This window comes from Pristis pectinata, chromosome 14 (genome assembly GCF_009764475.1).
Source record: "Pristis pectinata isolate sPriPec2 chromosome 14, sPriPec2.1.pri, whole genome shotgun sequence".
NCBI lineage: Eukaryota > Metazoa > Chordata > Chondrichthyes > Rhinopristiformes > Pristidae > Pristis > Pristis pectinata.
This window is the reverse complement of record NC_067418.1, coordinates 26,656,508-26,683,900: the sequence shown is the minus strand read 5'-3', so window position 1 is coordinate 26,683,900 and position 27,393 is coordinate 26,656,508. Positions and strand designations below refer to the sequence as shown.

General features: G+C 40.8%; 1 protein-coding gene across 4 annotated transcripts in view; it reads right to left on the bottom strand.

Moving 5' to 3' along the window:
• sbf2 (SET binding factor 2) overlaps positions 1 to 27,393 on the bottom strand; it is a 406,613-nt gene that overhangs the window by 197,270 nt on the left and 181,950 nt on the right. For all 4 annotated transcript variants that reach the window (XM_052028866.1, XM_052028868.1, XM_052028865.1 and 1 more), the window contains exons 5-8: positions 25,974 to 26,084; positions 23,844 to 23,949; positions 8,077 to 8,209; positions 1,150 to 1,258 (exon numbers count right to left, since the gene is read on the bottom strand). In XM_052028866.1, the coding sequence (XP_051884826.1) occupies positions 1,150 to 1,258; positions 8,077 to 8,209; positions 23,844 to 23,949; positions 25,974 to 26,084 (459 nt within the window). The remainder of the gene's footprint in view (positions 1 to 1,149; positions 1,259 to 8,076; positions 8,210 to 23,843; positions 23,950 to 25,973; positions 26,085 to 27,393) is intronic.

Sequence of the window (27,393 nt, the reverse complement as noted above, 5' to 3'; positions counted from 1 at the left end):
GCATGCCCACAACTTCCTAACCTGTACATCTTTGGAATGTGGGAGGAAACCAGAGCACCTGGAAGAAACCCATGCAGACACAGGGAGAAAGTACAAACTCCTCACAGACAGCAGCCGGAATTGAACCCAGGTTGCCGGTGCTGTAATCACGTTACTCTAACAAAATCTACAATTTTCTTACTGGAGTCCTGACCATGAAGAATGCTAGTTTCAGAAAATTTCAAGGCATCTAAATCTTCTTGCATATATCTAGTGTAGTGCTGAAATATATCAGCTTCACAAGATTTAACTACTAGCTCTAGATCATAAAAATACTAGATCTCAAAATGGGCTGAGACACCACTGGTGCTGCTGGCTATGGTGGTATCATGACTGAATTATTGGAACAGTAACGAGATTCTGGAGGATTGATCTACAGCAATGATTTTGAATCCCATAATGGTAGCTAAGGAATTTAAATTCAGATAACTAAATAAATGTGCAATTGAAAAAAGAAGCTAGTCTCAGACTGGTAAAATTAAGTGATTGACTTTTTAAAGTCTATCTAGTTCATCAAGTCCTTTAGACAAAGAAATTATATGATCAGGATTCTAGACCTACCAAGGTGGTTGACTCTTAACTACCCTGTTCAGGGGCAATTATTATTGAACAGTAAATGCCAGCAAAAGTCCACATTCTGTGAACAAATAACAAAAAAATCTCCCAGTCTGATGATAATCCTGACACCACTAACATCTTCCTCCAATTAGTCAACCATGTTTCTATTCAATTCCAGTTCCAGCTATTCCGGAGGAACTGTATTACTCTCATAAGGGGCAAGGCCTTTGTGATTTTATCATCAATTGCTGACTTGAACCAACTCCAAGGGCATGTGGAGTATTCCATGACTAAGATGACGTATCAGTGAAAATATCTCTTTCATGAATGTTAATGGTCAAGGATCGAAAATGCAAAGTAATAAAAATCAACATAATAACATATCGAATCAATTTTCACATCTAATCAATTTTCAATTAGTAAGCAATTCAAATCCAGTAAGAAATATCACATCAGAGCTTTGGTAATAATGTAGACACGCTGTGCTGTGCAAAATCTGGCAAAAGCTAAAACTGCTCTTCTAAACAAACATACAAATGGGCTGCAACATACCAGTTCATGAATTTCACTGTGAAACATGGAGTGCACACCAATGATAAATGGAGTTGGTGAGCTTAGTACTTCCAAGAGACGTGCAGGGAGAATCGGAATGTAAGGGTAACTGGGGAAAAACAAAAAGAAAACAGTGTTGACAGCATTAATCACATCGTGCAGAAAAAAATCTAGTCATTTTTTTTCCTCTGTGTACACTCAGTCAGTACCCCCCATGGGCTGACTATCGACAGATTTTAATAACTAACAGATCTAAAAATATAAACTCAGCTTCTTCATGGATTTATTGGTAATAAAATGTTTTTGCTGGCCTGTAATTTTCATATTAAATTTTAAATAAGTGCAAATAACAAAGCAATTGTGACATTCTTGGTTTGATAATTCAAGCATGTATAGTTTAATAAACTAAAATCACAATGAAGCCAGTTAAATAACCTCCCTGCAAAACTAGAAATTAAGCTAAAAGAAATACTAGATTGCCAGGCATTCTCCTAAACAACAAAAATGTAAAACAAATCTCATTTAATTGACAGCCAAGACTGAAACAACTAGTTTCTCTCTTTAAAGTTTTTAAAATATCACAAAAAAGTTTTGGAAAATTAAATTAAACATTACCTTAATTCTTACAAAATTTGTATTTACAACAAAACAGACTGCCTTCATTCTCTGTTTGACCTCAAAGAATTTTATATGTTCACTCTGTCTAATTTGTATCAAGGCTGGCCAGTTCTGATACAAGAATAGCAAATGGGGATGCTCCGCAGGTCATGAAGCAACTGTGGAGCGGGATCAGGCTCAGTGGTTTGGATTGAACATCTTTGATGGTGAGGGTAGTGGTCACTGACCTGGGGCTTCAGTTCTGTTTCCATTTCTGGAAGTCTAACCTGCTGGGTGCTTCCAGCATTTTCTGTTTTGTTTCAAATGTTTAATATCTGGAGTTTTTTGCTTTTCTATCTCTCAGCAGTTCAGTTTTTCTATCCACACCTGTTGGGTTTGAACCATAGAACCATAGAACAATACAGCACAATACAGGCCTTTCGGCCCACCATGTTGTACCGACATTCAAACCACACCTGAGACTACCTAACCCCTTACTCCCACATATCCCTCTATCTTAAATTCCTCCATATGCTTATCTAACAATCTCTTGAACTTGACCAACGTATCAGCTTCCACCACCACCCCAGGCAGCGCATTCCATGCACCGACCACTCTCTGGGTGAAAAACCTCCCTCTGATATCTCCCTTGAACTTCCCACCCATTACCTTAAAGCCATGCCCTCTTGTATTGAGCATTGGTGCCCTGGGAAAGAGGCGCTGGCTGTCCACTCTATCTATTCCTCTTAATATTTTATAAACCTCTATCATGTCTCCTCTCATCCTCCTTCTCTCCAATCAGTAAAGGCCTAGCTCCTTTAGTCTCTCCTCATAATCCATACTCTCTAATTCAGGCAGCATCCTGGTAAATCTCCTCTGCACCCTTTCCAACGCCTCCACATCCTTCCTATAATGAGGCGCCCAGAACTGGACACAGTACTCTAAGTGTGGTCTAACCAGAATTTTGTAAAGCTGCATCATTACTTTGCGGCTCTTAAACTTGATCCCGCAATTTATGAAAGCTAACATCCCATAAGCTTTCTTAACTACCCTATCCATCTGTGAGGCAACTTTCAGTGATCTGTGGATATGAGCCCCCAGATCCCTCTGCTCCTCTACACTGCCCAGAATCCTGCCATTTACCTTGTACTCCACCTTGGAGTTTGTCCCTCCAAAGTGTATCACCTCACACTTCTCTGGATTGAACTCCATCTGCCACTTGTCAGCCCAGCTCTGCATCCTATCAATATTCCTCTGTAAGCTTCGACAGCCCTCCACACTAGCCACAACACCACTGATCTTTGTGTCATCTGCAAGCTTGCTAACCCACCCTTCCATCCCCTCAGTAAGTCATAAATATTACAAACAGCAGAGGTCCCAGAACTGATCCCTGTGGGACACCACTAGTCACAGCCCTCCTATCCCAATGCACCCCCTCCACCACAACCCTCTGCTTTCTACAGGCAAGCCAATTCTGAATCCACACGGCCAAGCCTCCCTGGACCCCTTGGCCTCTGACCTTCTGAAGAAGCCTACCATGCAGAACCTTGTCAAACGCCTTACTAAAATCCATGTAGATCACATCTACTACACTACCCTCATCAATCTTCCTGGTCACCTCCTCAAAGAACCCTATCAGGCTTGAGAGGCAAGATCTTCCCTTCCCTTCACAAAGCCATGCTGGCTGTCCCTAATTAGTCCATCTTTCTCTAAATGCTCACATATCCTATCTCTTAGAATCCTTGCTAACAGCTTACCCACCACAGACAGAAGGCTCACTGGTCTGTAATTCCCTGGACTATCCCTACTATAAGGGGACAACATTTGCCACCCTCCAATCCTCTGGTACCATCCCCGTGGACAATGAGGACTCAAAGACCCTAGCCAATGGTTCAGCAATCTCCTCCCTCGCCTCCCACAGCAGCCTGGGGAATATTCTGTCAGGCCCCGGGGACTAATCTGTCCTAATATTTTCTAACAGCTCCAACACAACCTCTCTCTTGATATCTACATACTCTAGAACATTACCCTTACCAACACTACCCTCAGCATCATCCAGACCCCTCTCCTTAGTGAATACTGAAGAGAAGTATTCACTGGGAACCTCACCCGCTTCCACCGCTTCCAGGCACATCTTCCCACCTTTGTCTTTAATCGGACCTACCTTCACTCTAGCCATTCTTCTGCCCTTCATGTACAAGAAAAAAGCTTTGGGATTCTCCTGAACCCTACTCGCCAAAGCCTTTTCATGTCCCCTTCTCGCTCTCCTCAGCCCCTTCTTAAATTCCTTCCTTGCTACTCTATATTCTTCACGAGCCCTGTCTGATCCTTGCTGCTTACACCTTATGTATTCTGCCTTCTCCTTCCTAACTAGTTGTTCCACCTCTCTTGTCACCCATGGTTCCTTCACCCTGCCATTCCTTCTCTGCCTCACCGGGACAAATTTATCCTTAACATCCTGCAAGAGATCCCTGAACATCGACCACATCTCCATAGTACATTTCCCTTCAATAATGTCATCCCAATTTACACTCCCAAGTTCTCGCCTTATAGCCGCATAATTCGCTTTTACCCAATTAAGTATTTTCCCATCCTCTTTGCTCTTATCCCTGTCCACGACAATGCTAAAGGTCGCTGTCCCCCAAATGCTCACCCACCGACAGATCTGTCACCTGACCCAGTTCATTACCTAAAACTAGATCTAATATGGCATTCCCTCTCGTCGGCCTGTCAACATACTGTGACAGGAATCCGTCCCGGACACACTTAACAAACTCTGCCCCATCTAAACCTTTGGCACTAAGCAGGTGCCAATCAATATTTGGGAAGTTGAAGTCTCCCACTATAATAACCCTGTTATTTTTGCATCTTTCCAAAATCTGCCTCCCAATCTGCTCCTCAGCATCCCTGCTGCTACCAGGGGCCTATAGAATACTCCCAGTAGAGTAACTGCTCCTTTCTTGTTCCTAACTTCCACCCATATTGACTCTAGAGAGGATCCTTCTACATTATCCACCCTTTCTGCAGCCGTAATAGTGTCCCTCACCAGTATCGCCACCCCTCCTCCTCTTCTCCCCCCCCCCCATCCCTTTCAAAACACTGAAAACCAGGAATATTCAATATCCATTCCTGCCCTGATGTCAGCCATTTCTCTGTAATAGCCACAATATCGTAGTCCCATGTACTTATCCAAGCTCTCAGTTCATCTCCCTTATTCCTGATTCTTCTTGCATTTAAGTAAATGCACTTTAGTCCATCCACCTTACTACTTTTATAGCCTGTACTCTGCTTCTCCTTCCTCAAAACCTCTCTACCTCTTGACTTTTCCCCATCCCCTTCTTCCTTTGACTTACTCCTCCAGTTCCCATCCCCCTCGTAAACTAGTTTAAACCCTCCCGAACCACCCTCGCAAACCTGGCTGCAAGGATCTTGGCCCCCCTCAGGTTCAGGTGTAACCCGTCCTCTCTGTACAGGTCCCACCTTCCCAGAAGAGATCCCAATGATCCAAAAATCTAAAACCTTCCCTCCTGCACCAACTTCTCAGCCACGCATTCATTTGCCATCTCCTCCTATTCCTACCTTCACTATCGCGTGGCACTGGCAGCAATCCCGAGATTGCTACCCTTGAGGTCCTGTTCTTCAGCCTTCTGCCTAGCTCCCTATCTCATTATCATTTACATAAGATTACCAGCAACTGCTGCATTCTGTGCCTCAGTTTTCATGTTTTGTTTTGCCTCTCTCCTCTATTTACACCTCCTCAACAGATTAGCTGCTATTAACAAGCCTTCATCATTCTCTTTCAGTCTCCACCCTAGAAAACAGGCATTCCCTATGTTCATGACATCCTTCCTCTTTCTCTGCAACTTACAACATGGCTGTTTTCTAATTTTTCCCAGTTCTGACAAAAAGTCATTACCTGACACATTAATTCTGCTTCTCTCACCATAAATACCGCCCAACTGGTTTGAGTATTTCCAGCATCTTTTGCTTTGTTTCAGATTTATAGCATCTGCAGTTTTTTTTGGTTCCCAAAAGCTAAATACACACTTACCACCTAGGACAAGATTGAAAATAGCATTGAACAACTCCTGTCCATTACCTTCTCATGAATGGAGATGAATGAACAATGAAGGCTTTAGCTCAAATGCAGCCTATAGTGATTGAGACCAATATAATCATTTTGAACATTGTACATTTGCCTGCACTTGGCCCATATACCTCCAAAACTTTCCTATCTATGAGGCCGTCTAAATGGCTTTAAAATGTTGCAATTAGCAGCTCTGGCAGCTCATTCCATATGCCCACCACCCTCTGTGTGAAAAACCTGCCTCTCAGTTCCCTTTTAAGTCTTTCCCATCTCACCTTAAACCCATGCCCTCAAGTTGTAGACTACCCTACACTGGGCAAAAGACTGTGACCATCCATCTTGTCTAGGCCTCTCATGAATTTATGAATCCCTGCGAGGTCATCACTCAGCCTCCCTTATTCCAGGAAAAGAGTTCCCAGCCTATCCAGTCTTCCCTTATAACTCAAGCCTTCCAGTCACAGTAACATCCTTGTTAATCTTTTCTCTCCATCTTAATGACATTCTTCCAAATGTATGGCAACCAGAACTGCACACAATGGCTTGTATAGCTGTAACATGATTTCTCAACTCTTGTACTCAAAGCAGTGGCTGATGAACGCAAGCATGCCATATGCCTTCTTCATCACCTTGAATCCCAGTGTTGCCACTTTGAGGGAACTAGGTACCTATATCCCAAGGTATCCCTGTTCAATAAAACTACCCAGGGCCTTGTCATTCACTGTGTATGCCTTGCCCTGGTTAAATTTCCCAAAATGCATCACTTTGCATTCCATCTGCCATTCCTTGCCTAATTAAAGGCATAACATTAGCTACCCTCCAGTCTTCCAGCACCTCACCCGTGGCTAAGGAAGATACAAAAATCTCTGCAGGGCCCCAGCAATTTCTTCCCTTGCTTCCCACAGTGTGGTAGGACACACTTGGTTAGGCACCAGGGATTTATCCACCTTTATGCGCTTCAAGACTGTCACCACTTCCTCTTTTGTAATAGTGGTACCTTACAGGACATCACTGTTCTCTTCCCTGAATTCCCTAACTTCCATGGTCCACTCCTCCCTAAATAAAAGAGGTATCCATTTACAACCTCACCCAATCACCCATGGCTCCACACAAAAAAGACCACATTTATCCTTAAGGGGACCTATTCTCTCCATAGTTACCATTCAGCATTTAACATACTTATAGAATCTCTTAAGATTCTCCTTTAACTTATCTGCTAAGAACATCTCATGGTCTCTTTTTGCCCTCCTGATTTCCTTCTTCAATATACTCCTATACTGTAATCCCTCATACCTTCCAAGGAATTTGCTTGATCCTAGCTGTCAATACCTGACATGCGTCTCCTTTTTGCTGACCAGAGTCTCAATATCCCTTGTCAGCCAGGGTTCCCTAATCCTGCCAGCCTATCCCTTCATTTTAACAGCAACATGTTGGCCCTGAACTCTCCCCATCTCACTTTTAAATGCTTCCCACTTGCCAGACATCCCTTTACCTGCTAACAGTCTCTTCCCAATCAACGTTTGCAAGTTCCTGTCTAATGCCACCAAAAATAGCCTTACACCAATTTAGGACAACTTGCGGACCATTCCTATCTTTTTCCATAATTATTTAAAGACCAATAGAATTATGGTCACAGGTCCCAAAGTGCTCCCTCACTGACACTTCAGCCATTTGTCCAGCCTCATTTCTCCCAAGAGGAGGTCAAGTGTCGCCCCTGCTCTGTTGGCTTGGTGGGAGTATTGGTTCCCCATGTACTGCACTTTTGTTCGGTTCATAGAACAGTACAGCACAATACAGGCCCTTTGGCCCACAATGCCGTGCCGACCTTTCAACCTCGCCTAAGACTATCTAAGCCATTCCTACCACACATCCCTCTATTCTAAATTCCTCCATATGCTTATCTAACAATCTCTTGAATTTGACCAGTGTACCTGCCTCCACCACCGCCCCAGGCAGTGCTTTCCACGCCCCAACCACTCTCTGGGTAAAAAACCTTCCTTTGATATCTCCCTTGAACTTCCCACCCATTACTTTAAAGCCATGCCCTCTTGTATTGAGCATTCTCAGTTAAACATTTCAGCCCTGAACTCACTTCCTCGATAAATGCTGTAGACTAAATTATATAAAAACTGGATCTACAAATTATTTTTATGCATACAAGTTGATGCATTATGTGACTCTCCAGAGGAAAAAAATATACATTATTACATATAATTTATGGAGTGTAACAGGAATTAAGGTCTCACCTATACTTCAGAGGGAATATTAAAGACTCTAGTGCTCTGGATGCTTCACCAAGCCTTTGATAGCTAGTTGAGTGAAAAATAATCTTGTTTTCTGTAAGCACGGCACAGAAAAGGCTGAACACTTGTTGGATCCCTTTGAATAGAAAAGGTCAATTAACATGACATTGCAACCCAAAAACTTTTCATCGATTTATGGCCTAACAGTATTAGGAATATTAAGTAAATCCAATACAAGTTAACTTCAATGAACCATTACACATTTCTACATTAACAAGTAATTTTTGTAGGTTTCTTTATTGCAACCCAAACAAGACCAACAATCAGCAGCTCATTTTGGTTCATTTTAGCTTTTTCCAATTACATGTACTTGAAAGAATATATAGTGTACTAATTATTATACACTAATACTAACAGTAATTTAACGCAACTGGTTCAGTACTACTAATCTACCCAAATCTTGTCTGGCCAAAACATGACCTTATTTATTAAATACATGATTTTTACTTAACACCCTGAAGTTAATTATGGATTGGCAATAAATGCTGTCTTACCACATTCACCCAAGACCCAAGAGTGGGTGTTCAGGAAGAGAAAGCAATAGTGCAGGACAATAGCAGCCAGAGTGCATCGAGAAGGGGTAGAACGTATAAGCATAAGAGTGCACCAGCAAATATTTACAGTCAGGAATATTGCTAAGATAACATTAAAGGCAAAAAAAGCAAGAAAGGGGGAATACAGTTCACACTAGATTTATTCTGTACAACAATTTTACTGAGATCAGTGAAAATGGAAATAATTTAACTGCATTTTGATGTACTATGAATGTATGGAATGTGCAAGTGTAGTAAATTCCCCACTGCTCCTGGGAACTTCTGGCTCATAAGCACTCGAAGTGAACATAGAACAGTACAGCACGATACAGGCCCTTTGGCCCACAATGTTGTGCTGATCTTTAAACCTCACCTAATACCAGCTAACCCCCTCCTCCCACATATCCCACTATTTTAAATTCCTCCATATGCTTATCTAGTAATCTCTTGAATTTGACCAATGTACCTGCCTCCACCACCGCCCCAGGCAGCACATTCCATGCCCCAACCACTCTCTGGGTAAAAAACCTTCCTTTGATATCTCCCTTAAACTTCCCCCCCATTACTGTAAAGCCATGCCCTCGTATTGAGCATTGGTGCCCTGGGAAAGAGGCGCTGGCTGTCTAATCTATCTATTCCTCTTAATATTTTGTATACCTCTATCATGTCTCCTCTCATCCTTCTCTCCAATGAGTAAAGCCCTTGCTCCCTTAATCTCTCCTCATAATCCATACTCTCTAAACCAGGCAGCATCCTGGTAAATCTCCTCTTCACCCTTTCCAATGCTTCCACATCCTTCCTATAATGAGGCAAACAGAACTGGACACAGTACTCCAAGTGTGGTCTAACCAGAGTTTTATAGAGCTGCATTATTACCTTGCAGCTCTAAACTCGATCCCATGACTTATGTATGCTAACATCCCATAAGCTTTCTTAACTACCCTATCCACCTGTAAGGCAACTTTCAGTGATCTGTGAATATGAACCCCCAGATCCCTCTGCCCAGAATCCTGCCATTAACTTTGTACTCTGCCTTGGAGTTAGTCCTTCCAAAGTGTACCACCTCACACTTCTCCGGATTGAACTCCATCTGCCACTTCTCAGCCCAGCTCTGCATCCTGTCAAAGTCCCTCTGCAAATCTTCGACAATCCTCCACAATATCCACAACACCACCAACCTTTGTGTCATCTGAAACTTGCCAACCCACCTTCTACCCCTCATCCAAGTCATTAATAAAAATCACGAAAAGTGGAGATCCAGAACCGATCCTTGTGGGACACCACTAGTCACAGCCCTCCAATCTGAATGCACTCCCTCCACCACAACCCCTCTGCTTTCTACAGGCAAGCCAATTCTGAATCCACACAGCCAAGCTTCCCTGGATCCCATACCCTCTGACCTTCTGAAGAAGCCTACCATGTGGAAACCTTGTCAAATGCCTTACTAAAATCCATGTAGACCACATCTACTGCACTACCCTCAACAATCTGTCTGGTCACCTCCTCAAAGAACACTATCAGGCTTGTGAGACAATGATCTGCCCTTCAAAGCCATGCTGGCTGTCCTGATCAATCATGATTCTCTAAATGCCCACAGATCCTATCTCTTAGAATCGTTTCCAACAGCCTGCCCACCACAGATGTAAGGCTCACTGGTCTATAATTCCCTGGACTATCCCTACTACTTTTTTTTTGAATAAGGAGACAACATTCACCACCCTCCAATCCTCTGGTACCATTCCGTGGGACAACGAGGACTCAAAGATCCTAGCCAAAGGCTCAGCAATCTCCTCCCTCACCTTGCAGAGCAGCCTGGGGAATATTTCATCAGGCCTCAGGGACTTATCTGTCCTAATATTTTCTAACAGTTCAAACACATCCTCTCTCAATATCAACATGCTCCAGAACATTAACCTTACCAACACTGTCCTCAGCGTCATCAAGGCCCCTCTCCTTGGTGAATACTAAAGAGAAGTATTCATTGAGGACCTCACCCACTTCCACAGTTTCCAGGCACACCTTCCCACCTTTATCTCTAATCGGTCCTACCTTACTCTCGTCATCCTTCTGCTCTTCTCATAAGTGAAAATATGCCTTGGTGTTTCCTTAACCCTACTCGCCAAGGCCCTTTCATGTCCCCTTCTTGGTGTCCTCAGCCCCTTCTTAAGTTCCTTCCTTGCTACCCTATATTCCTCAAGAGACCTATCTGATCCTTGCTGCTTACACCTTATGTATGCTGCCTTCTTCTTCCTAACTAGATATTCCACCTCTCTCATCACCCATGGTTCCTTCACTCTGCCATTCCTTCTCTGCCTCACTGGGACAAATTTATCCCCAACATCCTGCAAGAGATCCCTGAACAATGACCACATTGCTATAGTACATTTCCCTTCAAAAATGTCATCCCAATTCACACTCACAATTTCTAGCTTTATAGCCTCATAATTTGCCCTTCCCCAATTAAATATTTTCCTGTTTTCTTTGCTCCTATCCTTGTCCATCACAATGCTAAATGTTAGGGAGCGGTGGTCACTGTCCCCCAAGTGCTCACCCACTGAGAGATCTGTCACCTGACCTGGTTCATTACCTAATACTAGATCTAATATGGCATTCCCTCTCATCGGCCTGTCAATATATTGTGAAAGGAATCGGACTGGACACACTTAAACTCTGCCCTGTCTGAATGCAGTAGCATTCAGGATGAGAACCTCAAGGCCATGTATCAGAGTGGAAGAAACACACCACCTGACAATCTGCAGTTCGCACCTTTGCCTTACTGGCAAAATCAGAACTCACAATACAGGAGTGGAAATCATACTCTACCATGTGGGACTGGGTTTAAAGGTAAATAAAGTTATCGCACCTTCATCCAATGTAAAAGTGAAGGAGATAGTTGAGGCACAAAATACATGAAAAATTGATAGCATAGAGCTAACAGTAAAGTTGACCACACAATCATCAGGGCCTGTTGGAATCCATCCTAGAACTTTGAGAGAAGTATGGGAGGAAATTGTGGGCACACCAATTCCCGATGCTTTTTGGATACAGGGGTAAAGCCAGTGGACTAGAGGATGGCAAACATTACTTTCTTGTTCAAAAAAAGCAAGGAAGGATAACCCAGCAATGCAGGCCTGTTAGCTTAGACTCAGTGCTAGGAAAGGTGTTAGAAGCCTGGAGAAAACGGATAAGGTTAGCCAGCATGGATTTATTATGGGCAAATCCCATTTAATCATCATGACAGAATTTTAATCATGAGGTAACAAATGATGTTGATGAAGGTAATGCGGTCGATATAGACTTCCAGAAGGTATTTCATAAGTTACTACATAACAGGCTTAACAGCTGAATTGAAGCACTTTGCATCAAGGGAACACTGATAGTATGGATGTGACATTGACTAAGTAACAACACAGAGTGTCATAGCGAATGGTTGTTTTTCCCAGACTGGAGAAGGATGAATGGTGTAGTCTCCAGAGATAATGTTAGGGTCATTGCGTTTTTCTGATCAATATTAAAGGCCTAGACACGGGAGTGCAAAGCATAATTTCTAAATTTGTGGACAATGCAAAACTTGCCAGTATTGTGAACTGCAAAGAGAATGGTGATAAAGTGCAGTGGGGTGTAAGGAAGCTCCTAGAATGGCCAGGCACATGGCAGATGAACTTTACTGTGGAGAAACGTCAGGTGATGTATTTTGGTAGTATAAGCAAGGGGAAACAATGTAGAAAAAAGGACATTGCTTGAAAAAGGGTACACAATTGGAGGGACCTGGGGGAATTGATGTAAAAGTTAAGAAAATGGCAGGGCCACTTAAAGGTTTGAGAACACAAATAATACACAATCTGGACTTTATTAATAGAGACACGGAGTACAAAAACACAGAAATTATACTAAACTTTCATAAAACACTAGTCCTGTCTCAAGTGAAGTACTATATTCAATTCTGGTTGCCTCATTCTAGAAAGCATGCAAATACTTCAGACAGAGTCTAGAAATGATTTAAGAGAACAGTTCCTGGGATGAGAGATCACAAAGACAAAGCACCTGGGACTGTTTTCTTTAGAGAAGGCCAAAAACACCCAGGGGGTGGAATTGACGAGGTGCTCCAGTAGAGAACTGACATGATGGGCCAAATGGCCTCCTTCTTAAAACTTAAGAAAAAACAAAGCTATGACACTAAACATAAATGACTTACTTTCAGAAAAAAAAATTTGCATTGTTGTATTTAAAGGTCATCACTTAAATATTAAACATTATTTAAAGGCACCTATTTTGTGCTTGATACACATTGCCTTCTTTTTAAATCCACCTCCATTAGAGAAGTAGAAAGCAGACAGTCATGGAGCTCAGATTTGTCTGTGCTTAAATTGAAATGAATGCCAAAATGCATCATTACACACATTCCATTTAAAGTATGCAGAGAACTACCCACAGATCCCATGAGGCAGCTTTTCCTATGTTTTTAATAGAATCCAGTATGTTTTTAATTAAACTCTTAATAGTGAAAATACAAAATAAGTAATGGACAAAAATAAACCTGTGCAAAACAAAGTATTGTTGTCCTAATTTTTAGACCATGGTTCACAAATGTTATTTTGTACAGTATTGATCACAGTGTCCTTAGTCCACATTTCCTGAAGCATATCATGTGATCTGGCATTGATCATGTGTGTTTCCTGTTTTGCTTGTTGCAGCTGACACAGTACAGCAGCTCATTCCATGTTAAGTAAAAAATACCCCTAAAAATGATTCTCCTTACAGTGCTATTTTTAACATCCAAATACTGCACATCAGAGAACATTCTCAAAGATTTATAATTTAGGGGGGAAAAAGCACTGTACAATAAGTAAAACTACACATTAACATTTACAATCATTCTTCTCAACAAAATTGCCTTGAATTCCATGCATTTTTCCATAGCCTAATATTTCTTGTGATAAAAGTGACAGCAATTATTTGAGATGTTTTCCAAATAGGGACAATGAGTAACTGAGTATCAACTGCCAATCAATTTCTGTCAGAAACGTTTACATTCGGCTCTAAATCAGTATACTATTGGTCCTCCATCCTCAGGTAGAAAATGTTGTATTGCCCAGTCTTATAACTCTAATTTGCTGATCAATGTGCTATATCATACAAAATAACAAAGATCACCTTCAAACTAGGTTCATTTTCAAAAAGATTCCAAATGTAATCAAGTCATTTTCATTGTCTAATACATTAACCAAATTACTTTCCCTGTAACATTTACTCTGGTACGTAAAACTCTTGATGTACTTACCACACATTCACGCTATTTTGACTATTTCACAGCAAAAGATTTTTACCCTTTTGTTGGTGAAAAAAATAACTCATATTTATAGGGTTATTAACTTTCCAATTTGCCTATAGTTCAACCAAGTTCCTTTTAACACTTTTTTTTAAAACTTTGCTTGTGAAAGAGTAATTATAAATATACAATTGCCAATATATAAAACTGTCATATAGGTATGTACTTTGATGCTGTAAAGTTATAGTCTCCAGTATTAATTCATATCTCTACTTATTTTAAGCAGGAATAGAGGGCCCATGGGTATTCCCTAGATTAACATTTTGAAGTCATGAGCCAACAGTGATCACTGCCGTCAAACATGTTTGTTTCTTCAGTGTTTACTTAACCTCTTCAGGTTGCTGAAAGGGCAATTAATTTCCTGTACTAAGTAACACTCATGCATAACAATCACCAACAAAAACACTACAGACTCATCAACAGATAGAATTTTTCATCTTTAAAAAAGTAACAGCATCCTGCTGATAATAGAGACATATACACGAGGAATGTATTTGAAAATAACTTCCATTTCCTGACTTCAATGTTAAGAATCCAAAGGACATGAAATCAGCTTATGATTTGTCCAAACAATTATGATCATTTTATGCAGTATTTTTCCATGTGCTACATTTTAACATTCTTTGCAAACAAGGAAATTGTTCCAGTTCAATTTCATCATCATTCTATTAATGTAACGAGTTAAATAAACCCATTTTAAAAGATGATTTCCAAAGGCATAACTTCCAAAACCTTCATTGTCATGAAAGTGAAAGTATGAACTATGGATTAGCAACTTTAAAAGAAAATTTTATGCAGTATTAAGAAGTTTCAAACTGAAGAATGCTCATCTGATATTTTAAGAGGAACTGGAAGTGGGATGGCAGCATTCACCACGGAGCAGTAAGAATCCAATCTAAGCAACACAATTCAGAAACATCTGAGCATATCCCTCGGGCACTGCTCATGGCTGTAGTTGTCCTTAAATGACAGAAAAGGAGCAAAAACAAAGAAAACGGCCTGAGCAGGAGAAATTAGCCTTTTGTACATACGTAACTTATCAAAAATGCTAGGAAATATCTCAAATAAGCCACATTCATTAGATGTGCAAATGATTATAAAAGGTTTGCCAAAACAATCTAAGAATCAGCTCAAACTCTCAGAACAAGTGACCTCTAAGAAGGTACGCGAGCACACTGTATGAAACAACTAAGTATAATTTATGGTTCAACCACTGACACCATCCATCTCTCTGGCAGCTGCCTGAGGCTAAAGCAGACTGTTCACAAGTTTGGTCTATTTTCTGACTCAGTGTTGATCCCATATTCACTTCATCATAAATACTGCCTGCTTCCATTTCAAAACATCCAACTTTGCCCATGCCTTAACTCATTGCTTCCGAAACCCTCATCCATACTTTTGTTATCTCCAAACATGAAAATTCTGTTTCCCTGGCCAGTCTCTCATCTTATACCCTGCCTAAGTTTGTGCTCCGAGAAAACTTTGTTGCCCAAATATTAAATAAGCCCCATTCACACATCATCTCTACCTCAGTAGTCTCACCTTTCCCTTCCTCTATTCTTCTGATCCTACTAGCCTTCGTGAAATCTGCACTCCATTAACTCCAGTCACAAACTTAGTTTTAATCACTCTATCCTGAACAACCTTGGCTTCAGCTGCCCAAAGCCTAAAAGCACTATAATTCCCCTCAAACTTCCACCTTACGTTCCTTAAAATATACCTTTTGGACCAAGTTTTGGTCATTAATCCTGATATCTCTTTGTGGTTTGCACAATAGTTTGGCAACACTCCAATGAAGTGTCTTCGGACATTTTTACTATGATGAAGGCACTGCATCAATACAAATTGCTATTCTATAACTCGGGCATACAAAACGAAACTTTTGTTCAGAAAACAAGACAGGGAATAGAAATAGATTTGGTTATCCATCATTGTTACATAAAGATTGAAAATGAGCAAAGCGGATGTTGAAGTAATCTATTTGAATAATATCCATCTTACTTCACAAAGGTACAAATTAGGGATAGAGCTTGTTGTCAGTGGCAAAAGGCCTGCATTGTCATTGTTGCACAGGAAAACGCACTGTTACCTTCTCAAGATCCTCTGATGATGATTTGCTCAAAGATAATATCTCAATCCAAAATGATGAGGCCCTGTGCAGCACTAACGCTTTGTACGACATAATGTTATCACATAGTTGCCTATATGGCAAGAAAAGCTGACAGCTGGCAAAGCCACAGCTCCAGCTTTGCCAGCTAACAAAGAACTTGAATGTTTCTTAATAGCCCCCTCATTTGGAAATGGTCAAACAATAACAATAAATCTACTAAATAAAGATGTAAAAATTGAAAATATAAAAATTAAACACTTTAAGCAAAACACTGAAACTAAAAGCAGAGAAGCAAATAATTAATTCAAAAACATAAATGATCTTATACTTACCTTTCTCCCTTGCAACCATTCTTCACCAATCCACTGAATGGACTTACTACGTATGCAACAGGTCCAACTTGACATAAATTCAGCAGGTGTAACCGCTGGGGAATTCAGCAGGCTTGTGCTCAGACACTGGGCTCATAGAACATAGAACAGTATAGCACAACAACGGGTCCAACATACCGACCATGACGCCAATTTAAACTAATCCTATCTGCCTGCACATGGTTATATCCCTCTATTCCCTGCCTGTTCACGTGCCTGTTTAAATGCTCTTAAATGTTGCTATTGTATCTGCTTCCACCACTTCTCCTGGCAGCTCAGTCTCTGACACTCCAGAGAAAACAATCCAATTTTGTCCAACCTCTCCTTATAGCTAATACTCTCTAATCCAGGCAACATCCTGGTGAATCTCTTCTGTACCCTCTCCAAAGCTTCCATATCTTTCTTGTAATGCGGCAACCAGAACTGCACACAATATTCCAAATGTGGCCTAACCTAAGTTTAATACACCTGCAATGTGACTCAATGTCACAGCAGAGCCAAACGGTCATTGGCAGATCACAGCTACAATTATTTTTTCAATAACACAATCCACATTATGATTAACAGAAACGGTTGAAGACTGAGGTAATACACTTCTATGCTTCTGATGTTGATATCTATTTTCCATCGAATATTTTAGAGAAGTGATAAAGACCCACATTCATTCATGTTGCTTCAGTATGACAAGCTAGTGGTCATGCTCAAATCTACTACTGTTTCATTCTGGATTTTTAAAAACATCTCAGTCTAAAGCTGCAAACCTTCTATTTCTGAATATTAATTCTCTTCCAATTAAAATTTTAGCATCTTGGCACAACCTCAATGAAAATCCAAACAATGCTGATAGTTAATTGTGATATCAAAATTATAGTGACTATCGTGAAGTATTTTTAAATATTTCTAATGGAACTTTGAAGAAATTATTTTACAATCTTCAATAAAACTACAGCAAAATTAAGTATCTATTATGCTTATCAATAGCTTAGATATGTTATATGAAAACCACAATATAAACACTGTTCATTTTAGTTAATTGATAGTCTCACATTAAAATAACAAGCTTTAAAACTTGGGAACACACTTAATGTTGGGATTAAATGTTATTTTTTTTTAAAGAATTCTCTTATGAGGTGCAGGCACCACTGCTAAGCTCAGTATTTAATGCTCATTTCTAAGTGATGAGCTACCTCTGAAAGCTAATGCAGTGCCTGTGATAAAGATAGTCAACACAGCTGTTAGACACAAATAAACTTACTTGCAATTGGAAAGAAACTTACAAGCAGTAACCACCCCATACCTCTGTTGCCCTCATCTTTCTAGTCACTACAGATTATGGGTCCAGGCTGCGATGTACACCTTAGCAAGTTGATGCATTGTACTTTTTAAGATAATACCATGGTGCAGCCATGGTATCCCATGGGTGAAGGAAGTTCTGGATGGTGTGCAAATCAAAGTAGCTGCTTGTTTCTGGATGAAGTTGAGTTCCTTGAATGTCGTTAGCATTGTATTTTTCCAGGCAAGTGAAGAGAAACTAATTATCTTTCTGATAGGTCTGTGGATAGTGGAATGGTCTTGGAAGAATGGAAAGGAATCACTAAATGAAAAATACTCAACCTTTTGACCTGCTGTCTTTTTATGTAACACACACAGAATGCTGTAGGAACTCAGCAGGTCAGGCAGCATCTATGGAGGGAAATAAACAGTCGATGTTTCGGGTCAAGACCCTTAATCAGGACCGGAAAGGAAGAGGGCAGAAGCCAGAATAAGGAGGTTGGGGAGGGGGAGGAGCACAGGTTGGCAGGTGATAGGAGAGTCCAGGTGAGAGGGGAAGGTAGGTGGGTGGGGAAGGAGGGCTGAAAGGGACTGATGTAAGAAGCTGAGAGGTGATGGGTAGAAGAGGCAAAGGGCTGGAGGAGGAGGAATCTGGTAGGAGAGGGCAGTAGACCATGGAAAAAAGGGAAGGAGGTGGGGAATAGATATGCAGGTCATGAGGGCGGGGGAGGGGAAAGAGAAGGCAGGAGAGAAGGCCATGGATAGACATGTCAGTATGGGAGTGGGATATGGAATTGAAGGAATCTCCACAGGGAGATCCTTGTTTTTGCGGCGGAAGGAGCAAAGGTGCTTGATGAAGCAGTCATCCAATCTGCGTCGGGTCTCAATGAGGTAGAGGAGGCCACACTGGGAGCACTGGATGCAATAAATAACACCCTCAGATTCACAGGTGAAGCGCCGAATGGTGTTGAGGGAGGAGGTGTAGGGTCAGGTGTAGCACTTTGCATGGTTGCAGGGATAAGTGTCATTCAGGGCCCAAGACAGTCCTTCCAGGTGAAGCACTGCTTCACCTGTGAATCCGAGGGTGTCATTTATTGCATCCAGTGCTCCTGGTGTGGTTTCCTCTATATCGGTGAGACCCGGAGCAGATTGGGTGCTTCATTGAGCACCTTCGCTCCATCCACTGCAAAAGCAAGGATCTCCCGGTGGCCAGCCACTTTAAATCCGCATCCCACTCCCATACTGCCAATCCACGGTCTCCTCTACTGCCACGTTGAGGCCAGACGCAGGTTGGAGGAACAACACCTCGTATTCCACCTTGGTAGTCTCCAACCTGACAGTCTCAACATCGATTTCACTAACTTCCAGTAAGCCCTCCCCTTCCCCCTCCTTTTTTGATTTCCCTTATTCCTGTAGCCCGCTCACCCCTTCTCCCCTCCCCCGCCCTCATGACCTGTATATCTATTCCCCACCTCCTTCCCTTTTTTCCCCATGGTCTACTGCCCTCTCCTACCAGATTCCTTCTTCTTCAGCCCTCTGCTTCTTCTACCCATCACCTCTCAGCTTCTTACATCAGTCCTTTTCATCCCCCCTCCCCCACCCACCTACCTTCCCCCTCTCACCTGGTCTCTCCTATCACCTGCCAGCCTGTGCTCCTCCCCCTTCCCAACCTTCTTATTCTGGCTTCTGCCCTCTTCCTTTCCAGTCTTGATGAAGGGTCTCAACCCCAAACATTGACTCTTTATTTCCATCCATAGATGCTACCTGACCTGCTGAGTTCCTTCAGCACTTTGTGTGTGCGTTGCTCCAGATTCCAGCATCTGCAGAATCTCTTGTGTCTTCTTATGTAGTCAGTTCATCTAAGTATCTGGTCAACGATATTAGGGGAACTGGTGACAGTTGAGCTACTGAATATTGGGGAAGGTGGTTAGAATCTTTCACTGGACATGGTTATTGCTTACCATATGTCAGCTCACTATACTTCTCCAGGAATAAACGGGTCATTGCTGGCTGGGAGATCATGATTGGTGGTGTGCTGCAAGGGTCTATACTGAATCTATAAAATGATCCAGATGAGGGGATTATGCAATAATTCTAAGATTTCTGATTCTGCTAAACTAGATGACAATGTAGGCTATGAGCAGGATGCCACAGGGCTACAGGTGAATGTAGACATACTTCCATATTATTTAATAGCACGATGGAAGGAAGTCATTTAACCCATCAAATCCATGCCAGCCCTCAGAGTAATCCCATCAGTCCCCTTCCCCCACAACCTATTCTCTCACACATGCCCATGAATGTCCCCCCAACATCCAGATTCTCTTACCACCTAGTAGGGACTATTTATAGTCAGCAATTCACCTAATAACCAGAACATCTTTGGGATGTGGAAGGAAACCGGGCAGAATCCCACGCAGTCACAGGGCAAATGTGCGAACTCCAGACAGACAGCAGCCACGGTCACAATCAAACCCAGGTTGCTGATGCTGGGGGACAGCTGCAAAACATGCAGTGCTGCAATGCTGCCCCAAGTTAACAGGCTAAGACAATGGGCAAGGGCATGGAAGATGGAATATAAATTTCCATGTTATATTGCATCTTCAATATTGAACTTATGATTTGGGAGCCTACAATGAAAATCTGGCCTTACACTGGCCACTTAAACAAATATAAATGTCATTGTTGAATTCAGCTGAGTTTCGACAAACATAATTCAGGGTCTGCACACTAAAGAAACTAATGTGTAGCAAGGTTCAAGTGCAGGACACTAAATGCCACTTCTAAATAAGCTTCCTAATGTCCAGTATGACATAACTCTCATGATAAAGCAAAAAAAGTCAATGCTAGAAATCCAAAGTAAAAACAGATAACACTCTGATGAACTTTCTTCTTTTCTCCACAGATGCCACCTCACCTGCTGAGCATATCCAGCATGCTATTCTTATACTGCTCCTGCAATACAAACTGCAAGGAAATTCCTAGCCTTTTGCCAAGTCTTTTAGGTCCTTTTTTTACAAATTAGTTGAGACATTAATTCAAGGCTTTTGAATCCTAGCATGATGTTCCTAAAGACCTCTGAATGAAATTTACAAACATACTTAAATTGGTTTAAAGCACTTTGTCACAACCTGAACAAATAATAGATAATAACAAATAATGCAATCGGTTTCTTTGTAATCCCATTAACATTTTTTCTTCCCTGTATGAAAAATATTTACTTCAATGAAGTCATCTGAATTCAAAAGAGACAGCAATGAAGAAAGATATTCCAATTAAAGGACTTTAGTTTCGTCAACTTATTTTATGAAGTTTAACAGACAATTTTATCACAACTTAATTGCAAACAGATTAAAGTTACCCAAATCAGCATGACTCAAAAGCAGGCATTCCTTAGCTTCAATTTATGATAACTCAAAGCACAGCTTTTTCTTTCTCCAATATTAGAAAAACATACCATGTCTATTTTTAAACTTATGGTTAACCAATATGGTATATTTGAATATTCTGATAATCAGAGCTTATAGAAAATCGCCTGAATAGTGCTGGAGCCAGCCCACTCCACAAACTCACCATCATAGTGCTCCCTATCCCACCCCAGACTTCATTTCTCTGGATGTAGAAACCAGACAAGTTAACCCATTGCACCCAACAGAGTTCCAGTGAGGCAGAGCAGAGAGTGAGCAGCCCTCAGGCAGCATGCTGCTGATAGCCTGCGCCAGACAAATTTTGATGGTCCACACCCACATCAAAACCTTTCGAACAATGTTTAAACTCTCTGATGATTTGAGACTTAAATTTTTTTAAGATTTAAATATTTAGAAGCAACAAAATTTTAAAATATTAAATCACCATAAAAATCTCTAAAATAATGGAAGTAAAATCTATTTTTGTTCCCCCCCCCTCAAAGGGTTAACTTTAATTTTCCCTGCAAATTTATTCTCATACTCTATTCTTCCCCCTCTTAACTAATCCCTGATTCCCCTTTGTTGTATTCTAAACCCGTTCCAGTTCTCATGTTCATTGCCTTTTTTGGCCAATTTGTGCATCTTCTCCTACAATCTATTATTATCCCTAATTTCCCTTGTTAGCCACAGTTGAGCCACCCTAATTTTATTTTTGTCCAGACAGAAATATGCAGTTGTTGCAGTTCACTCATACTCTCCTTAAATGTTTTTCCATTGCCAATCCAGCATCATCCCCATAAGTAACATTCCTCAATCCATCTTCTTTGATTCTTGCCTCATACCATCATAGTTTCTTTGATTTAGATTCAGGACTCTAGATTGAGAATCTACATTACTCTCCATCTTAATAAAGAATTCTCTTATATTATGGCTGCTCCTCCCCAATGGGCCTCACACACAGCAGCCAGTCTGGGATGACTTGCTCTCTAGTTGGTTCCTTGTAATATTGATCCAGAAATCTATCCATATATACTCCAAGAATTCCTCCTCTACTTGTATAGATTGAAGCTCCCCATGATTATAGTTGTACCCTTGCTACACACTATTTTAATTTCCTGACTAATGCCATCCCCAATATCACCACTGCTCTTCAGGGACTGCATAAAACTCCCATTGATGTTTTCTATCCCATGGTATTCTTAGCTCTACCCATACAGATTCCATATCATCTGAGCTAATATCCTTCCACACTATCTCTCATTCATCAGCAACGCTACCTCACCTCCTCTCCCATTTTGCCTGTCTTTCCTAATATTGAATATTCAAAATGATCAGTTTCCATCCTTGGTCCCCCTGCAGCCATGTCTCTGTAATCCCAGTTATATCATACCCATTTATGTGCGTTTATGTAATTAGTTCATCCACATTATTGCAAATTTTCAGGCATTAAGATGTAATGCCTTTACGCTGATCTTTTTAATCCTCTTCTTGTTAATTTGCCCTGTGACCCCGTTTCTTTATCACCTATGATTTCTCTGCCTTCTCCTTCCTATCTTTTGTTTCCCCTTCCTCCGTCTCCCTGCATAGGTTCCCATACTACTTTGCCAAGAAAATGCTGGGTATCCAGACAATCTAAATTATTTGTTAAAAGCAAGCTAGTTTAGCAGCAGAAAATCATTTGAAAGTTCCCAATTCTATTTGATATGCAACTGTATATGAAAAATAATTTATCTTCTTGAACCATCACACAATTATAGAAAACAAAATTTCACAGAATATCACACACATTAAGCTTGACATTTTACTTATCACATAATTTGATTTTGAATATCTCTATTAGAGAACACAAAATATTCAGTGTACATAATAAAATCTTCAGCCAATATCCCAGCTTACATAAAAACAAAATGATCTGATAAAGGTTCTGCAATATCCCCTTTAAAAACAATTCCATGTCTCTAACAGAGCAAAGGTTTGGGGAATGAGACTTGTGGAGGACATTGTACGCAGGAAGGGCAAAGGGAAGCTTGAGGGGGAAGATGAAGAGTAGTGATGCAAAGAGAAGGAAGTGGGAGACATAAACAGGCAGACTGAGGCCTCGATGGGAGTGGAAGAGAAGGGCTGGAGGGAGAGTGGAATAGAAGGACCACGGGGAGGTGGGAGAGGAAGTTCTGATGACAGATCGTTGATCTGGAATGCTGACTCTTTCTCTCCACGTGAATGCTCCTTGACCTGGTGAGTGCTTCCAGCATTTTCAGTTTTTGTTTCCCATAATTTTTTTAATATAAATATTGACTCAACTACTTCACTGTTAACATTCTCAAACTGCCAGATCAAATTCTGCATCTTCAGTCAATTACCTGAGTGCACATTAGTTTTAATTTAACTAATGGCTCTTTAATTCCATGCATTTTATGATCTAAAACACGAGAAAAGTATCAGGGAGTCATCTATAAAACAACTTGATAGGATGGATCCTCAGGCTGGCATTTATTCTGATTCCAGATAAGATCAGGAAGTTACTGAACCAGAATAATTTAGCCTTGTTGGTACACAGACATTCTGAACACTTTGTCACGAGTCTCCAGTTTACTCAATTTGTCACCATGCATATAAATTGCCTCATCATACTTTGTGAAAAAAGTCACAAAACAGGTTTGGATAATCATGAAGAAAATTTAGACGTACCCAGTTGTTGAAAGAGAAGGGCTACACTTGTGCTTGTCACAGGAAGACCATCATACAAAGGAGTTTGAATCAATTGTCTATCTCCAGCTCCCAATGAAAAGAGTTTCTACGGGAGGAAGTTAAAATATGAAATCAATACAATATTCTTAAAGATTTAAAGGAAAACAAAAGTGGGTTGAGGCAGATGTCCATTTAATTCAACAATGTCCATTCAAAATCAAGAAATTGGATTGTGATGATTCAGTATGTAATTTGGACATGTTCTCACTGGGAAAGAGCAAGCTGAGCATTGGCTTTGATTAATTGTTAGAATTCTCAACAGAACTGATTACGTAAACCACAACAAGCTATTTCATCTTGTCCAGAACAGTAAAACCAGAGGATAAGGCCTCCACTTGAAATTCAAACGAAAGAACAACTGGCCCAGTTTTTGCAGGTAAACATTAACAGGTCCTCATTACCTCATTATACCTTTCTTCGCATTATTTATTTTTGTAATTTATAGATTGTTTTGTCTTTGCACTGTACTGCTGCTGAAAAACAACAAATCTCATGTCACATGATAATGATTCTGATTGAGGTATCTGTTGATAATTCCTTGCATAACTGTCTGTAATGTCAACTTTTCCATTCAAATGTAGAAACTGCAAAGTCGCAGCTACTTGTTTGTGGTATTTTTCCACAAGTGATGGATTCCTCCTGATTCTGGGTAAAATCTGGAAATATCTAAACAAGAATAATTTAGTACTGCTTTGGTATGCAGTAATCATAAAATCATTCTGTCAATAAATTTCATGTATTGGCAACTTTGCTAAGAGCCAATATTGAAATAATCAGTAAAATATAACTTGAGGAATCATTGAATGCACAAGGCTTGATCAGTACATTTGTGGATGACATGAGATTAGGAGGTGTTGATAGTGAAGAAGGTTATCATAGATTACAGGGGGGTCTTAATCAGTTAGGGAAGTGGGCTGAGGAGTGGCAAATGAATTTCAGTACAGATAAGTGTGAGGTGATGCATTTTGGAAAGTCAAACCAGCGTAGGACTTGTACTATGAATGGTAGGGCACCAGGGAGTGTAATGGAACAGAGGGACCTTGGAGTACAAGTGTATAATTCATTGAAAGCAGCCTCACAGGTAGACAGGGTGGTAAAAAAAGGCATTTTAGATGTCCGTCTTCAGTCAGGGCATCAAGGATCAAAGTTGTACATTATGTTGCAGTTGTATAACTTGTTGGTGAGTACTGTGGACATTTTTGGTCATTCTGTTAGAGGAAAAACATGGTTAAACTGGAAAGAATGCAGAAAAGACTCTCAAGAATGTTGCTAGGACTAGAGGGTCTAAGTTATAGAGAGAGGTTGGCCAGGCTAGGTCTTTATTCCTTGGAACGTAGGGGAATGAGGGGTGACCTTATAGAAGTGTTTAAAATTATGAGAGGCGTAGATAAGGTAAGTCTTTTCCGCAGGAAAGGGGAATCCAAAACTAGGGGGCATAGGTTTAAGATGAGAGGGGAAAGATTTAAAAGGAACCCAAGGGCATTTGTTACACACAGAGGGCAGTGAGTATATGGAATGAGCTGCTGGAGGACGTGGTTGAGACGGGTACAATTGTATCATTTAAGAAGCACTTGGATAGGTACATGGAGAGGTGGGGCTTGGAGGAATATGGGCTGAATGCAGGAAATTGGGACTGAGTGGATGTGGTTGACATGGACTGGTTGGGCCGAAGGGCCTGTAACATGCTATATTGCTCTATGACTCAATGACTCAAAGTGTAAATGGCAGTGGAGCAAATAACATTGGAAAACCTGGAAATTGACAATCATCACTGACTGCAATGGTGGACTAAAGCAATGATAATTAACTTTTAACAGTTTAGGTGAAGCTATCATTGAATAAAACAAATTTCCCAGCAAATCTGTGAGCAATGCAAATAAAACCAAAACTTCATCACATTATGTCCTGGAATGTAATAAAGCTGCACACCATTAATACATTATTACCGTTATAATCAAAATCTCAGAAGCTTCAGACCCACCCATCAACTCTCTAAACAGACTGTCACAGCAAAGGAAGAGTAATTTATTCATATTTTAAATTATCTATAAGGTAGAATATTTTTCTTACCTGAGACCCTCCAGCAACAGGCACTAAACATGTGAAAAGATTGGTAATCACATTTTCCAAGTTCACATTGAGACTGTCAACATACACGGTATAAATGAGGCCAAGGCATGCCTAAAATGTGAGGGAGACAATTTTCATATGGTTAATTTAACAACATACTCTGAAAGAATTGCAGTGGATTTATCACCAGTATCCTGACCAATTTTATTCATGAATCAGCATTACAAAAATCAGATTACATAGACATTACTGTTTTGAGAGCTTGCTATATTAGCTGTCATATTTAATATATTACAAAAGTGTCAAATTTCAGAAGTACGGCTTTGTTGTAAAATTCACCTTGCAGATATTCTACAAAATATGGCTGTGATTGTTCTCAGAGTTAGTCACATAGCATGGACGTGGGTTTTTTGGCCTGCTGTCCAAGCCAAAGTACCCAGTTACACAAATCCTATTTTATTTACCTGCATTCCCATCAGCTGCCCCCAGATTCTATACCCAGCTACACTTAGGGCAAATTGGCCAATTAATCTACTAACCTGCACATATTTGAGATGTAGGAGGAATTTGAAGCACCCTGAAGAAACCCTGATCAGCATAATGAGTGCAGGCTATTATTGGGAGCTGGCAGCAATAGCTCCATGTATTGATAGTCCACCATACCCTACAGTTTCTCTCATCACCTCTGGCCAGAGACCTCCATTGAGTTTGGCACTGTAGAGAAATCTAGAAATCAAGGGGACCACAGATTACGCTGGCCAAGGTGCAGCTGAGACCCATATCTCAGTACTGCAGCCAGACTGTTCACCCTGGCCTACCCAACACCAACTTCTCCACCCTGAGCTGAGTGATGATTCATTGGTGCAAGAACACCAGCTTATTGGTGCAAGACACCAACATTTTGCAATTAGATATACTTTTATTGTTAAATAAAGTTATCAAATGTTGGTTCCAGGATCCCAATCACCTATTTTCCATAAACTTAATGCTCAAATTACAGTTTCAATTTGCAGTGTTTTTCAGGAATGTGTCCCATAGAACATAGAACCATAGACCACTACAGCACAGAAAACAGGCCATTCAGCCCTTCTAGTCTGTGCCGAAACGTTATCCCGCAAGTCCCATTTACCTGCATCCAGTCCATAACCCTCCAGACCACTCCGTCCATGTATCTATCCAATTTATTCTTAAAACTCAAGAGTGAGCCCGCATTTACTACATCAGATGGCAGCCCGTTCCATACTCCCACCACTCTTTGAGTGAAGAAGTTCCCCCTAATGTTCCCCCCAAACCTTTCCCGTTTCACCCTAAAGCCATGTCCTCTCGTACTTATCTCTCCTAATCTAGGTGGAAAGAGCCTATTCGCATTAACTCTGTCTATACCCCTCATAATTTTGTAAACCTCTATCAAATCTCCCCT